We start from the raw sequence: 15030 nt of genomic DNA, 5'->3' as shown, positions 1-15030 counted from the left end.
GCCCCAGCCCCACTCCCTTCCTCACTGTGGGGTCCTCAATCTGCACCCCCCCCAATATTAAAGATTCTTTGGAAAAGTGACTGCCTATGAACTTAGGGGACTGGACTTCATGTTTGGGATGCTCTTAGGACATTTCTTCTGCCATTGTACTGGCCATTCACTGCTTGGTTAGATCTTTCTCTGAAGTCCTTCAGTTCCCATCTCCCCCTCTAGATTTTAACTCACCCAATGAACTTCACCATCTGCAATCCCCCACCCCCCAACCCTGCCCCTCTCCCACTTTTTTCCAAGCCATTAATAAATGCTCTTGAACACCAGCTCTGATGGTAGTACCTTCTGGGACACACTTTAGTCACCTCTTTCCATTTTTGAACACTGCCAGGTTATCTCTACTCCATGATTTCAGCCTTTGAGCCAGCAGCAAATCCACACCAGTACTTTGCATTTTTCTCATGGCTACATATGTTCCCTTAATATGTCCTTGTCATGAGATCACTTTGTCAAGAGATTTTTCTTAAAAACCATGCAAACGCTGTCTACCGATTTTTGTTTTACCTGTTATGGGGGTCTGCTCAAAGAATCCTATTAGATTGCAAAGCTGAGGTGGGTTTGCTCTGGAACATAGCTGGACTAACCAGTCTTTAGATTGTCATGTTCCTTGGGTGCTTTTATAATTCCCCCTTACCTTTTTGATGCATGTTACTTCTTGCTACTGAAGGAAGGTATTTGCTACCTATCCTCTCTTTGCTGTAGTAAATGGTTGCTAAGGGAGAAAAGTAGCAGCTCAATTGAAATGCTCTGAAATCTCATCAGAGGTCTTGGGTATGTACCATCAGGAGCTGGCAGCTTGTTCTGTTATCACTGTTAAGTGATTGGGCTTAATTCTGTCAACACAAACATTTCTGATTTGGAGCTTCATCTTGCTAAGAAGAGTAGGCATGAGTAGGGATTTGCCTAATCCTCTGGGCTAGAGACCTCCTAGGAAAATATGGGGTACTGATAATGTTTATTCCTTTTACTCCATGGTGATTCTGTAGGAGAATCCAGTGGCTTACAATTTGAAAATTCAGTGCTTACAAGGTCCAGCCTAGTTAGCAATGGAAGGAGTTGTTAAAGTTTAATTGACAGTAATTAAATCAGATGAATTGCCTTAAGATGTGACTTGAGCTGCCTTGCTGATGTCCCTGGGAAAGCCCTTGCAGAACTACCACATTAGCTCATGTGTACGTACGTTTTTTCATCTCCTGCAACATGCACTTTTCCACACCCAAATCAGACCAAATTTAAGGACATGCATTAAGTGAAGAAGCTGTAGTTTTTGTTTTTTTTTCTGACGGAGACAGAAGCAACCTGCTTCATGGTGCTGAATGGACAATGGCTTATTGTTTTTTCTCTCCAGAAGTCTTAATGATTATTTCCTCTTTCTTTTCTTTTCTTTTTTTTTATGGTCTTAATGTTCCACTTATCGAACTCAATTTTTTCTTAGAGCAGTTTTGCCGTCTGCTAGGTGGCTACTGCTGGTTTTTATCTTCCTATTTTACAGTCCTGGAGACTCTTTAGCTCTCTCCAAAATCATAGGTCCACCCATGGAGACTAGTGGTCAACAGCAGCTAGGGTTTGCCTTTAGTTGAGTAGGAAAGGGAGGGTGGGTCAGGTAAAGATTATGCTCTGTCCCTGGCCTATGCAGCCATTACTCTGGCTTCCAAAAACAAGGTGCATATTCTATTTTTGGGGCATGTCGTCATGTGAGGAAAATATGGTATGTCTGTCTCTAGTGCTGCTTAAAAGAAAGTCTGAAAAAGACAACATCGCTTTTTAATGATAGCGTGGGGCTCTCCCTTTGCTCGGAGGAGACTATTGTCTGGGCAGACGAGATTTCCCTGAGGAGAAAGCTTGGTCAAGGGTGAGAGGTTGGAAGAAAGCCTACTGCTCTGTAAATACTTTACAGCAGATAGATAGGAGGTAAATCAACATGGTCTTGCACAAGTGAGCCTAGATGGTCAGCTGCGGTAGAGTGCTAGTGGTGAGTGACTGGGATGGGCCGAGGAAGGATCTGTACTGTAAAGTGCTGGAGCAGTTTGGTTTTCTAGAGCTCCTGTTATATGAGGTGAGTGGCAATGACTTATGCCACTCCTTCCTCCTCTGCATGCCTGGAAGAGACGCCTATCTAGGCAAAGGACTCGATGGTTTAATAGACTGTCCCTTTAGCTTCACAATGGAGCTGGCCTGCTCTTCTGCATATGCAGAAGTGTGTGTATTTGGAGCTACCAAGGAATGCAACCTAGTTAATTACCATTATAGAAATCGGGGATAAGTCACCAAGCTTCTTCATTGTATCTAGCCCTTGCACGGTTATCTCGAGGGCTTTTAGTCTGATTCTAGAAGTCCTTGTAGAGAAGCATTTTTTTTGTACCGTTTTTACTAGGGAGATCTTTTCAAGATCCTTGAGCAACTAAACTTGGTGCCAGTAATGTAACTAAGGGTGGGTGAATAAAGTATGAAGGTGGGGAGGACTTCATGTCACATATACATACGTAATTCACTCTTTCATTGCATCTTTCCACATACCCCAGACATACCACAAACCTTGCATAAACATCTTCCGTATGCTAAATTTAAGTTCTTGAATCATGAGACCAATAGGTCAAATATATTTATGCTAAGCAACAGGAAATTTTAAAATAGATGGTTAATTTCATAACACTAATAATGACTAATCAAAATATTATAAAAAGTAAATCATAACAACATTAACTTTATCTTAATGGTTAAATATTTCATTATATAAAAATAACAATATAAGTAATAAAAGCAGTTATAGTTACTGCAATACTACAAAAGCGGTCTGCACATCCATTCAAAAATTTTTAGGGGTCCACAAATGGAAAAAGATTGAAAGCCACTGGCCTAGAGGACTTGCTGGAGCTTGGGAGGTGCCAGGGTGCTATGTACACCTTGTAAAGGACAGCCCCTTACTTCAAGAATGGGTCTAAATGGACAAGGGGCTACAGGAAAGATACCTTGCTTCCCTTGCAGAAGGGGAACTAAGGCAGAGGTGAGGCTAAGTAGCAAAACCAAGGTCACACCAGAAGTCTGTGGTGAAGCTAGTCTGAGTCCCAGAGTAGTGCCCATTGCCACAAGGCCAACCTAGCTCTTTTTTGAGTGATGGCAAAGCTAGATCTTGCACTTCCTTTTGCTATGCAAGCATGTGAGGAGAGCATGGGAGGGCAAGTGAGGTGGTGGGGGAAAATGTGCAGTCACTGACCCTTGATGTGACGTGCCAGAAGTTGCAAAACAGGCCCTGGCTTGGGCAGTCCAGTGGGACCATGAACATGGGATGTGGACAGCGCTGTCTCTCACTTTGCTATTGTTGTGTGAGAACTCCCTGACTGTGCCAGGCTGGGTTGGCACAGCTGAGCCAAACTTATACAGTCCAAAACCACATGAAATGCTTAAACTTTTTTTTTTCCTTCCCATGTTTGGATTCTTGGAAAGCTGCTTTGCTGGTGCACTGACCAGGAAGCTGCCCATGGGTCAAGGTCTCTTGTGTGGCAACATGCAAGAGAATATGATGAGAGTGAATGTCCCTCTTTGTCCTGGAAAATACCATTGCCCTTTGGGAATGGGGGAATTCACTGACTAGTGCGTGATCTAGATACTGGACTACATGTCCAGTGTTCTGTGCAGTGAACAGAATAACTGGAGAGGGGAGACGCACCATGAAGAAAAGCTTGACTTAAACATGCGATCCTTTTGGTTCCAGCAACCTGAGCAGAGTCATAGGAGGCATTTTGTAGGAACCTAAACCCAAATGATCTCCTCTCTAAAATAGCTATATATGTAAAAACAGCCACTGCAGCTCAGAGTCTCCTATTGTGAGACTGAAATGAAGCCTTTGCCATGTGGCTGTATCTTCTTGACAAGACCCAAAGGCATGCACCAAATGAATCCCTTTGCTCTCCTGCTTTGCATAGACCATGAGGTGAAGAGGGAATGAACTTTGAACCCAGTCTTGTTCTCTGGCTAGTCCTGGGGTTTCGAAGATTATTAATCACATACTACAAAATAAAACTAGAGAGGGCAAGTCAGCCCATCATCCTCTGGCTATGAACTCTAACTGCAGCACAAAAAATGAACAACTAGCAGGTCCTTACCAGCAGGTCACTAGCATCCAGCTTGTGTGAGAAACCACGTGCTGTGGAAAGCATGTACCAAAGAATGGGAATATGAGGTTAAATTAACCCCAGAAGCAGGCAGACTCTGGGCAGACTTCTTTACACCCTGCCCCCTCCTTCTCCAAGCTTGTCTAATCGACATGTGCCCCAACCCTATCCTGAGGACTGAGCGCATTATATAGGCAGTCCTTGGACTTGCAACACAGTTGGTTCCTGAAAACTGCATCTTAAGTCAAAACAGTGCAACTTGGAACCAATTTGTTTCCCATAGGAAACAATGTTATAAATGGGGGATTAGTTCCTGAACCAAGGCCTGATACCCTATTTTCACCAAAAATAGCCCAGAATTTTGTACTCAGTCAATTATAGATGAGTAATATAGCTACATTAATGTATTTATATTGTACATAGCAATCATATTGATTTGGAGGACTTCTTTGAGGTGACTTTGGACTTTTTGAAGGCTCTTGGCTGGAGTCTTCTCAGGAGTCTTGGCTGCAGGTTTTTCTGGAGTCTTGTCTGCTTTCTTAAAGAAAGTGTCCAAGGAAATTTGGACAGATGTTCTCCAGGGAGATGGGTGACGCAGCGAACTTGTTCGCTGGCGTGACATTGCATCAGATCAAGTGTTGTAATGTTGAAACTGATGTCAGAAAGTTGAAACAAGGTGTCAGTTAAGTGCGAAATATTGTAACTTGAAATGTAAGCATAAGACTGCCTGGTTAGATTTTTCTCTGTCCTTCAATTCCCCCCCCCCCGTGGATTTAACTCGCCCAATGAACTCTTCACCTTTTTCAATCCCCCACTCCCCAGCCTTGCCCTTCTCCCACTTTTCCGAGCTATTAATAAATGCACTTAAACACCAGTTCTGACATAGTACCTTCTGGGGCACTCTGCTGGTCCTCTCTTTCCATGTTTGAACACTGAAACACTTCAAACACTTTCCATGTTTCAACCCAGATGTGCTGCCCAGACACAGTGGGTGTGATCCAGGTTTAAAAAGGGCTGTGCAGGGTAAGTCTTGGGGTACCACGGTTTGCTGTGGTAGTGTTGCCTAGAGGCAGGGCACCACAGCAGCGGTGACTGCCTGTCTCTGCAGATGAACCTTGACTAGGCACACTTGGTAGACAAAAGTGGAAAAAATTATAAGGATTATAGATGCCCTTGGTAACCCTTGTAATGAGGGCCCCCTGCACTACCTGCCACCACCACAGCAGCAAAGCACCATTTCTTCTGCATCTGTTCATTCATATTGCCACTTGCAGGCAATCAGAAGCTACTGCAGCATAGCAGCAAAACCACTGACCTTGAACTTGAGACCATGGCACCAACTTGTAGTGCAGCATTCAACAACTGCTTGCATAGGGAAGCAGGCATGTCTAGTTTCACTTGCTGTTTTCCTCTTACACACATTCTTCTTCCCCTCTTGTGTATCTTTTCTAGGAAGGCTCACATGTGTTAGGTCTCTCTGTTTTGCTGTACAAAGTGATTGTCTTGCTTGAGCAGCTGCTTCCGAAGGGGACAATGCCCCATAGTAGCTACAGCTGTCCTTTTCTTCAGGGAAGATGGGGATCATTTTAAATAGAATATGGGAGAGGGACTTTGGGTAGGTATTGGGAATTAGTCAATGCTAGAAGATCATTAGATTTCAGACCAGACCCTGTGCAGAGGCCACTTATTGCTATCACACTGATTGTATTCCCCTTGTTTTCTGTTCCTTTTTTTCCCCCTCCCCTTTTTATCTCCCTCAAAACCTGAGTGGGCAGGAGTTAGTGATCAGTCACTGTTTCACTCACTGTGGGCATGTATTGGTGCCAGTGTTCTCTCGGTGAACATTACCTTGGCGTGTACCAGTGACTTGATGCGGGAAGAGCCATTTAGTCAAGTCGTGTGTGTGCGTGTGAATATATAAAAGCAGTTTTTAAAAATGTTTTCCTATTTATCCTTGAAGTCTTAGTGCCACCTGAATCAGAATTGCCTGCTTCCCCACTCTTGTCCAACCACAGTTAACCATATACCTATGAAACATCCCTTGGGCTTGTAGGTACCAACTTTAATTTTTGCTGGGGGGTGAGCAGCTAAGATGATGGACATGTGGAAAGTCTTATGCATTTTGGGTGACAGCCCTCTTCCCAAGGGGGATCAGGGCCCTCATGCCCCCATGTACTCAGCACCTCTGCTTGGGCTGCCTTGGGAGAGTGGTCTGTGGCCCGGTGTGGTCCTGTCGGGGATTGTCCTTTCCAGAGAGTTGTAGGAGCCATGCAGCTGAACTCATTCCCCTAGGCTCGGGAGCCTGTCGGGGAAGGTCAGCGAGTGTTGTTTATTATCCAGGAGAAGTAGGTGAAAGGCTGTGGGTGGAGGGGGCCCCCCCCCCCCAAACTGTTACATAAGGATGTTTTAATAATAAGGGCATCAGGGGCCTGATGGGAGCCAGCTGGAGATGTGTAGCCTGTCTCCCTTCCAGACGGAGAGAACAGAATGATAAACATCCACTGCTCATAACATCCAGCTCATTCCCAGGCATTGCATAGCGAGAGACCCACCCTCATCATAAGCCTGGCTGCAACAGGAGCCAGAATTCAAGGACAGAATGAGTGTCCCAGTATAGCGCATAGCTGGCTTTCCAGATCATCTGCCTGCTTCTCGTTTGTTATCTTCTCCAAGCCTTGCAGTCCCTCTGCCATGATCTGCTCTTTAGAGCTCTGTGTGCGCATCTGTATTTGCCTACCAGCATCCCCTCTCCCCTGCTTGGATGGAGCTCCAGCCAGCTGCTGTTCATCTTTGCACTGTCTTCCATCAGGCACTGTGGATGTTTGGAGACGGGGCTTGTTTGCTTCCCCTCTGGTTCCTACAGGACCACTGAAGATAGTGAAGGTGCCCATTTCTGTAGGCTGCTGATGGCTTTGCCCTAAAATCTTTCCCAATGGGAATGACCATGCAGATGACTGCAGCTCAGTGGTGGAGCTGGTGTGAGGCTACCGGATGCTGGCTCATTGCCCTTCAGGGGTCTCTTCTGTCTTAATACCCCCATCAGCCTAGCCAGCAGCTTATCTCTTTATTCTGTGGATGCTGCTTTCTGTATCCAGGATGTCACTGAGAGGGGAGAGGCCATCTTATTGAGCCTTGGCATAGTAATAATAATTCAAAGGATGCTTTGAATTCAGTTATCATCCAAAATGAGCATGCCAGAAGCATAGTCTTTCCATGAAGAATAACAACAAACATGTGCATGTTTGCAGTAAACCTGTATGCGGAGCCAGAGCCCCTCTTAGTTTTGGCATGGGAATGAACTAAGCATAGCCAGCTAACATGTTCAGTTTTATACATGTTTTAAGGGGGGGGCATGCATGTGGCTTCCAGCTGGGCAAATAAACTAGCAGCAAATCCTCTACCCCTATTTTATTTTTGGCAAAATATCTTCCAGCAGGTTCTGGTGTTACTAACTCTCAGCTCAAACAGGATTAGGACAGTGGTTTAGAAGAATGTGTCAAAGTAGAGACTTTCTTGCAAACCTGTTGTGGGGACTGTAGCTAGCTGTGATTGGTCATAGATGTGTGTCACCCTATTTGTTTTCTGCTCCTTCTTGATTGGAGGGCTCCCAAATCCACAAAGGGTTTAAGGTTGCTGGTACAAGTGTTAATGAATCTATATTCCTTTTGTTAGGGGAAGGGAGGTGCACTTTTTTTTTTTCTTCTGTAGCCCACAAACACTTTAGAGGAGAAACATTTTTGCAGAAAACTGATTTATGGTGTCCGTAATGACCTTTCATTGGATATGAACTTGTTGCTCTTAGTTCAGCCAGTGCTAGCAAGGACTTCTTTGAAGCCCTGTCCCACCATGTAAGCACAGGCACAGATATGTGTAGCAGTTTTTCCATCTCAATCTGCATTCATGACACAAGGAAAACTCCTCCTCTTCATTCATTCATTTATTTATTTATTTAATTCCCTCCAGAGGTATGTTGATGGAGGGATTTCGGATAACTTACCACAATATGAGCTGAAGAACACGATCACTGTGTCTCCGTTCTCGGGTGAGAGTGACATCTGCCCCAGGGACAGCTCCACAAACATCCATGAGCTGAGAGTCACCAACACCAGCATCCAGTTCAACCTTCGCAACCTCTACCGCCTCTCAAAGGCCTTGTTCCCTCCAGAGCCTCTGGTGAGTCTTCTGTGGCCACTCAGGGCAGTTGCTGCCATGGGCTGCTTGTGCAGAGGGAGCTCTGGGTCTTATTCCCCCACCCCAGTTTTTGCATCCCCCCCCTCAGTTGGAGGAGTCCAAGTTCATCCCAGAAGCATCTAAAACACATTATGTAGGTTTTTGTTCCTTTGGAAAATCCTGAAATTAGGTCCTGGTGGAGTCTCGAAGAGAGTACTTTCATGTGCATCTAATAGGCAGCACCCAAGGAGCTTTTAGAATAAGGATGCAGAAACACCCAGAGTAGTCTGCTCTTCAGGCCTTTTGTTAAAGGCCCAGCTGGCACCAGCAACCATAGGCTGTTTACGGTGCCCCCAGTGCTAGCCAGTGAAACAGATGGTATGCTATAAATGGCTGCATGTGTTTCCCTTTTGGAACAAATAGAGCTGCTGATTGGCCCTGGTATTTTTGTGCATAACAAACAAGAGTGCCCTGCTTAACTTGGCCCATACCCCCTCCCATTTCCTGGAGGACTTTATAAAGGCAGCTACACTGTGGGCCATCCTGGCACTTGCTAGGGAAGGCTTCCATTTTTGGCCTGCTGCTGATCTGAAGCAGCTCTTGTTGCACAGGAGGCTGAGAGATCCCCTTGCCCACAGCAGTGTTGCATCTCCATTCCCTTCCTTTTCTGGCCCAGGACTGAGCTTGGGAACAAGAGAACAAGATAGTGGGGATAAGTGGTGGGAGGGAGGTGAGCAGACCTCCTGAGCCCTGCCCCACCCAGGCAGCAGGCTAAGAGAAGGTGGCAGGAGGATTTCTGCATTGCCTGCAGACCTCCTGGCACTAGGTTGAGAGTTGTGTAGTGCTGTAGTCAATAGAGCCGTCTCCAAGTCACACTAGTCCATCCCCCCACTGCCTGAAATGACCTGCCCTATCTGTGTCCGTGCAGGTGCTGCGAGAGATGTGCAAACAGGGCTACCGGGACGCACTGCGGTTCCTGAAGAAGAATGGTAAGGAGCAGAGTATCAGCATTTGCACAAAAGAGACAGTGCCTAAACTGTTTAACCCCTGCTATGCTGCAGACTGAACCTGATCTGTATAAATTCCTGGTGGTGTGAGGGGGAAGTTGCTGGTTGTAGCCATGTTGATCTAAGGACACAGGCAGGCAAGGTTCATTGGGTAGGTGTGATATCCTTTATTAGATCAACTAAATAGTTGGAAAAAAGTTCTTTGCTTGATGGAGGGTGTTTGTGCCCAAAAAGCCTGCAAAAAACTTCCATATTTCACAGTGTATAAGTTGGGTTTTGAAGCCCAATTTTTGGGGCTTAAAAATCTAACTCGACACAGTGTCCCCATCTCCTGCGAGCAGCGCTGATTGGGCCACACCAGTGCCGCTCACAGGGAAAGGGCTACATGCGCCAAGCCTGGCCTAGTCCCCTGCACATGGCATGTCCCTGGCCAAGTGCCAAGACCGGCACCACTTGCAGGGGATGGGCTCAGTGGTTGGCTGGCACAGCCCCATCCCTTGTGAGCAGCATTGGTGCAGCCCAGGCAGTGCTGCTCACAAGGGATAGGGCCATGGATAGCCCAGCTCCCCATATTGACCTGCACTCAGCAGTGCCACTCACAGCAGCAGGCTTGGTGCTGGGCTGGCGTGGCCCAGGCAGTGCTGCTTGCAGGGGATAGGGCCGCATCAGCCGAGCCGAGCCCCAACTAATACACCTTGCCTGTGCTAATCTTAACTTTTTGCGTCAGAAAACGGGTCGGGTTATACATGATGTTGACACATAGGCTATAAAATACAGTATTTCATTGGTCTAATAAGATATCACATTTACCCAAAGAACCTTGCCTAGTGGGTGGGTGTGGGGGTGCGGGTACAGGAGGTCCAAGATGATTCCTGGTCAAGTCAGGGTGACTCTGCCTGTGAATATTTGCCTTAGATATTTTAGGTGGTGAAAGTAACATCCCAGGTGTAGTTCAGCATTTCTGGGAACAGAGTGCTCCTGTCCTCTGCAGCCATGCTGTAAAAGCTTCTGCTTGAACTTTACAGCCAGCTTGCTTCATTAACACAGATGCAATTGGAGATGGCATGTGTCTGTCTGTGGTGCCACCTTGTGGCTGACCCTTTGCAAATCAAGTTTACTCACTCATTTTGTTGGGTGTGCTTGGGCCCCATGTGCATCAAAGAAGCATATGCAGTTTCTTGGCTCTGTGTTGTTGGGGAAAGCCCAGCTTTGTGTCAGTGCAAGGCATAAGTGTTAGGGGTCCACACTGGAGCAGTGTAGCGACATGGTTGCTAATGACCTTAAAATGCAGAGCCTTACCAATATTTCAAATGGGCATAGACTCATATTTACTTGTACAGATCCTGCCCAGCATGCGAGGGCCTTGAGCATGCATAAAGCCAACATACCTGCATGCATTAGGATTTAGTTGGCCATTAGAACGAAGAACAGCAAAGCAGTTCTGAAAGGACTGGCTTGCAGTACTTATGGAACATGCTAAGAGGTCTGCTTGGGGAAAGGCTCTCTAGTCTTGAACAAGAGCACCAGAAATCTAATGTGATGCATAATAGTATCATGGAGGGAGGCAGCCCAAATAGCTCCATCAGCTGCTGGAGGTAGGGATTTTGTATCAGCTGTGAAGTTCCTTCCCTTGAGGGATGAGATGACAGTGCCACCTTTCATCTAAGCTGCCATCAAGTGAAATGATTACAGGTGTCCCTCACTTTATGCTGTACACCTGTTCCTGGAAAACGGCACATAACTCGAATTCACATAAAGGGAACCTACTTTACAATGTAACAAATAGGGATACATTCCAAGGCCTTGACTGTACTTTCCCCCAGACCCATTTCTACCTCTTTTACAAGACAATATTGGTACTCGCCAACAGCAGACAGTACACATGAGCACAGGGTGGTGGTGAATGTTACCATAATGGGGATGGCAACTACAGAAACACATCTTGCAGACAAGTAGCGAGGAGCACGGATCCACACGGGAGACTGTTTTGGTGCACATTACTCCCACAATGCCCTCCACAGGGCAGCTGACTGCAGGCTTCCACCACACCGATCACATAATAGTGAGTTTACCTTGCATGTAATGAATTTTTGGTATAAAAAGGATCATCGCATAAGAGTAAATTCGCACATACAGAACTCGCATAAAGCAAGGGAAACCTGTACTTTGAGTCGCTACAATATCAGCGTATGCCTTCTGTCCCCAGGTCTTTTTAATCAGCCAAAGCCTACAGGTCCACTACTTGCCATCAAAAACTCTGCAGGGGAGGAGGGTGCAGAAGAGGAGGAAATCAGCGCTGAGGACCAGATGGAAGAGGACTCTGCCCTAGCTGTTGTTGAAGATGATATCTTCGACCACTTGCCACCCAGAATGAACCAAGGTACAGTCTGGGAAGAGAACAGTTGGATGTTTCTGCCTGTCCCATTTGAAAGTCTGTTTCCTTTCTAAATTGATCAGCACATCTCATCACATGGGGGGAGTGTCATTTGTGTGATGGCCATCAGAGACCTCAAAAGCCAAGTTTTTCTACTTCCTGACCCCAAGAGCCAGGTTCTGTAGTAGTAGGTTGACAGGTGCTCATCCTCTTGAGACTGAGGGAGATGTATAGTGCAACCTGATGGGTTAATTGTTTGAGGAGCTCCAGTAAACTGGTCAGAAAACTCCTTTGCCTCTTTTTCACATAAATGCGAGAGGATGAATTTTATCTGGTTGTTTCCCTATGAGCCAGGTGAAGCTAAATGCTTGTGCTCCTTGTATCTTTGTTCAGAAAGTACTGATACACTGTGAGATTTCCAGGCAGGTGGGTCAGTGTTTTATAGCTTTTTGTGCTACTGGAGAGAAGGTGGCTGTGCCAGAAAAATCTAGTTTAGGCTGTCAAGTAAACGGTTACCCATGTTCTTCTCCATCTGCAGCCCTTATGGAGGTTTGTGCTGAGAGAGGGGGCCGGTTTACTTCGGTTTCTAAGCTGCTGCCTGTGCGTGTGGTCTCTGCCATGATGATCCCATACATGCTGCCTTTAGAGTCTGCCATCTCCTTCACAGTCAGGTAGGCCTCAGGTTTATTTTCATTGCTACCTACCACTGTTTAGCATTCAGCATGGTTGGCTGGAGGGCAAAAACTAGATTTGTTTCCGCCTTGCTTGCTACACAACAGCTGGTCAGGTCAGGAGGGACCTTGCTTCAGTTCTTGTGAGTCAATTGTATCTGGGCTTCAGCCACAACCAGTTGGACTCAGTTGTTTGAACATAACTGGCTTCCAGAATGCATCCTGGTGAGACTGCAGTACACTTCCCCTTGAGTAGCTAATGAAGCCTTTACACATGGAAGTGGGCAGGTGCAAGGCAGAAACCTAGGACAGAGGAATGAAGGATGCCTGGGTGGAAGTAGCATAGTCCTGTCTCTCCTAGGGGGAGGGAAGAGCACTCTTGTTAATCCTTGAAAATTTACTGTGGTGTTTTGGATTAGAGTGGGGAAGGGGAAGGGGGATGATCTTATTTTGTCACCCAAGCTGTTTTCTGGCAGCTAACAAGTCCATGGGTCTTGTTGCTATTGGTGCCCAACAAAAACACTTCCTCCCTTGCTGCTCCTCTTCTTCCCTCCTTCCTTCCTCCCCTTCCCCCCCCCCCAAGCTTGTAAGTTGTTTAAAAATGTGTGTGGTGAGAGTATAAATATGACATTTAAAGATCAAATGCCTCTCCTGTATTATGGTTACTTCCTCCTTGAGTTGCATGAACTGCATGAGATGGCAACACAGAGGAACCTGTGAGTGGCAGTACCACAGAGGAAAATCAATGAGTACCTCTGCCATGCTTTTCAGGTCAAGGGGTCTGCCCTGTCAGGAAGTGGTGGAAGCACCATTATTCTAGCTGTTTCAAATTGGCTTGGATGAAGCCTTGACAAGGCTTGTGATAAGGAACAATTCTGCTTTGGCCCCAGGGCTTGGGATAGATGGTCTGCAAGATGGCTTTTCTTCTGCTGTCATACCTATGGAGAGCCACCTGCAGCCCTTTGCCTAATAGTCCTGTTTCTTCCCTTCCTCTCCTCAGGCTCCTGGAATGGCTGCCAGATGTCCCTGAGGACATTAGGTGGATGAAGGAACAGATGAGTAAAGTCTGCAACTATCTCATGAAGGAAGCCAAGAAGAAGCTAGGCAACCATCTCTCAGCCAGGTATGACTGCTTTCATCTTAGCCCTCCTTTTGCAGTGGTCTTCGTTCATCTGGAGAGGGGTGGAATGCAGGCAGAAGGAAGAGGGGATCCTTTATTGCACATTCTTGTAGTCCTGGGAGGGATTCCAGGAGGACATTTGTTGTGAAGAGGTACCGTAGCAATGGGCATGATTTCATAGATGAGACTGGTGCCTGTCTGCCTGGCATTTGTCAGAGGTTCAAAGGTTCCTCCAAACATCAGTAGCAGTTTCTGCTTAGCCTTGTGCAAATAGCCACACCGTTGCAGCACAAGAAAGGGCAAAAAACGTGGCATGTACAAACGCCCTTTGACTGCAGTAGCAAAAGGCAAGAGAAGGATATGCAGAGTGTGATTACTCAGTACTGAAGTACGCAGAGAGAGCTTTCAGCATTGCTTTTTTGCACTGTGCTTTGGCTGTAGCCTGTGCCATTAGTACTGAAGCCCCTCAGGCAACAGAATGTGTGCTCTGAGGATGAAGTAAAGTGTATATTACCTATTGCAGTGGTTCTCGATCTCTCTAGGCTTGAGGCATCCCACAGAAAATGCCAGCTCTTAGTTTTCACTCTTTCCGTCGTCAAAAAAAAAAAAATTAAAGTAATTCCTACGTTGCGAAAAACTCGAACCACAACAGGTTAGAATGGTTTTGACACTGGATTCCTCTTTGAAGTCTTTGGGTGTACTTTGTGAACCGCATGGAGGCGTTTGCCCACTTAACTGTGCTAACATTGCATGGCCCATGGCACCCTTGAAAGGATCTTGATCCAACCTATGGTGCTGTGGCTCCCTGATTGAGAATCACTGGCCTGTAGGGTAAAGCAAAATTACTTACTTATTGTAGTAAGTAACTGACTAACAGAAGCTAAGGAGCCAACTCTGCTCACTTTTTCTGCTGTCTGTATTGTGTGCACAGTTGCTTTCACTTTTGTCCAACAGAAGCTTTATTGACTGAAACTGATGTTACAGTATTTCCTCATGTTTTATGATGCATGCTTCAATTTCCAGTAGATGTTTTTGGAGAAAAGGTGCTGTAGCAGGGCACCAGGGTGCCTGCTACTGGCGGTGGTAGTATGGGCTGAGCTGCCAATCACCAGGGCAGCTCAGGTGCGGGTTGCTGGAGCAACCAGGTTGGTCATGTGACCAGAAGGGGGCAGGGCCAGGCCCTTATAAACAGCCAGGCCGGAGCCTGGCTGGCAGTTCCCTTCTGGCAACCTGAGGGGTAAGAGCTCTGCGGGAGAACTAAGCTAAGCAGTGCAGCCTGAGCACTCAGAGGGCTGCATGATGGTCAGGGTGAAGAGAAGCCTGACCAGGAGGCTGTGGGTCAGAAAGCCAGGTGGGCCTGGACTTTATGTTGTGGCCGGTAGGCTTACTGTTTTGTTATAGCTAGCAGGCTTATTGTTTTGTTATTGCCAGTAGGCCTATTGTTTTGGTTACAGCCGGGTGGGCTTATGGTTCTGTTGTGTATATCGTCCGGAGGACCAGGTGAGGCTGTAGGGGTGTGAGGAGG

General features: G+C 46.5%; 1 protein-coding gene across 1 annotated transcript in view; it reads left to right on the top strand.

Annotated features, from left to right (window-relative positions):
* PNPLA2 (patatin like phospholipase domain containing 2) overlaps positions 1 to 15030 on the top strand; it is a 55447-nt gene that overhangs the window by 37228 nt on the left and 3189 nt on the right. Inside the window, exons 4-8 of the mRNA XM_019519782.1 lie at positions 8127 to 8336; positions 9262 to 9322; positions 11547 to 11720; positions 12253 to 12385; positions 13386 to 13508. Coding sequence (XP_019375327.1) covers positions 8127 to 8336; positions 9262 to 9322; positions 11547 to 11720; positions 12253 to 12385; positions 13386 to 13508 — 701 coding nt within the window. The remainder of the gene's footprint in view (positions 1 to 8126; positions 8337 to 9261; positions 9323 to 11546; positions 11721 to 12252; positions 12386 to 13385; positions 13509 to 15030) is intronic.

This window comes from Gavialis gangeticus, unplaced genomic scaffold (assembly GCF_001723915.1).
Source record: "Gavialis gangeticus isolate Ggan-Ray unplaced genomic scaffold, GavGan_comp1, whole genome shotgun sequence".
Lineage (NCBI taxonomy): Eukaryota > Metazoa > Chordata > Crocodylia > Gavialidae > Gavialis > Gavialis gangeticus.
The sequence above is the reverse complement of the archived record's forward strand: the minus strand, read 5'-3'. Positions and strand labels throughout refer to the sequence as shown.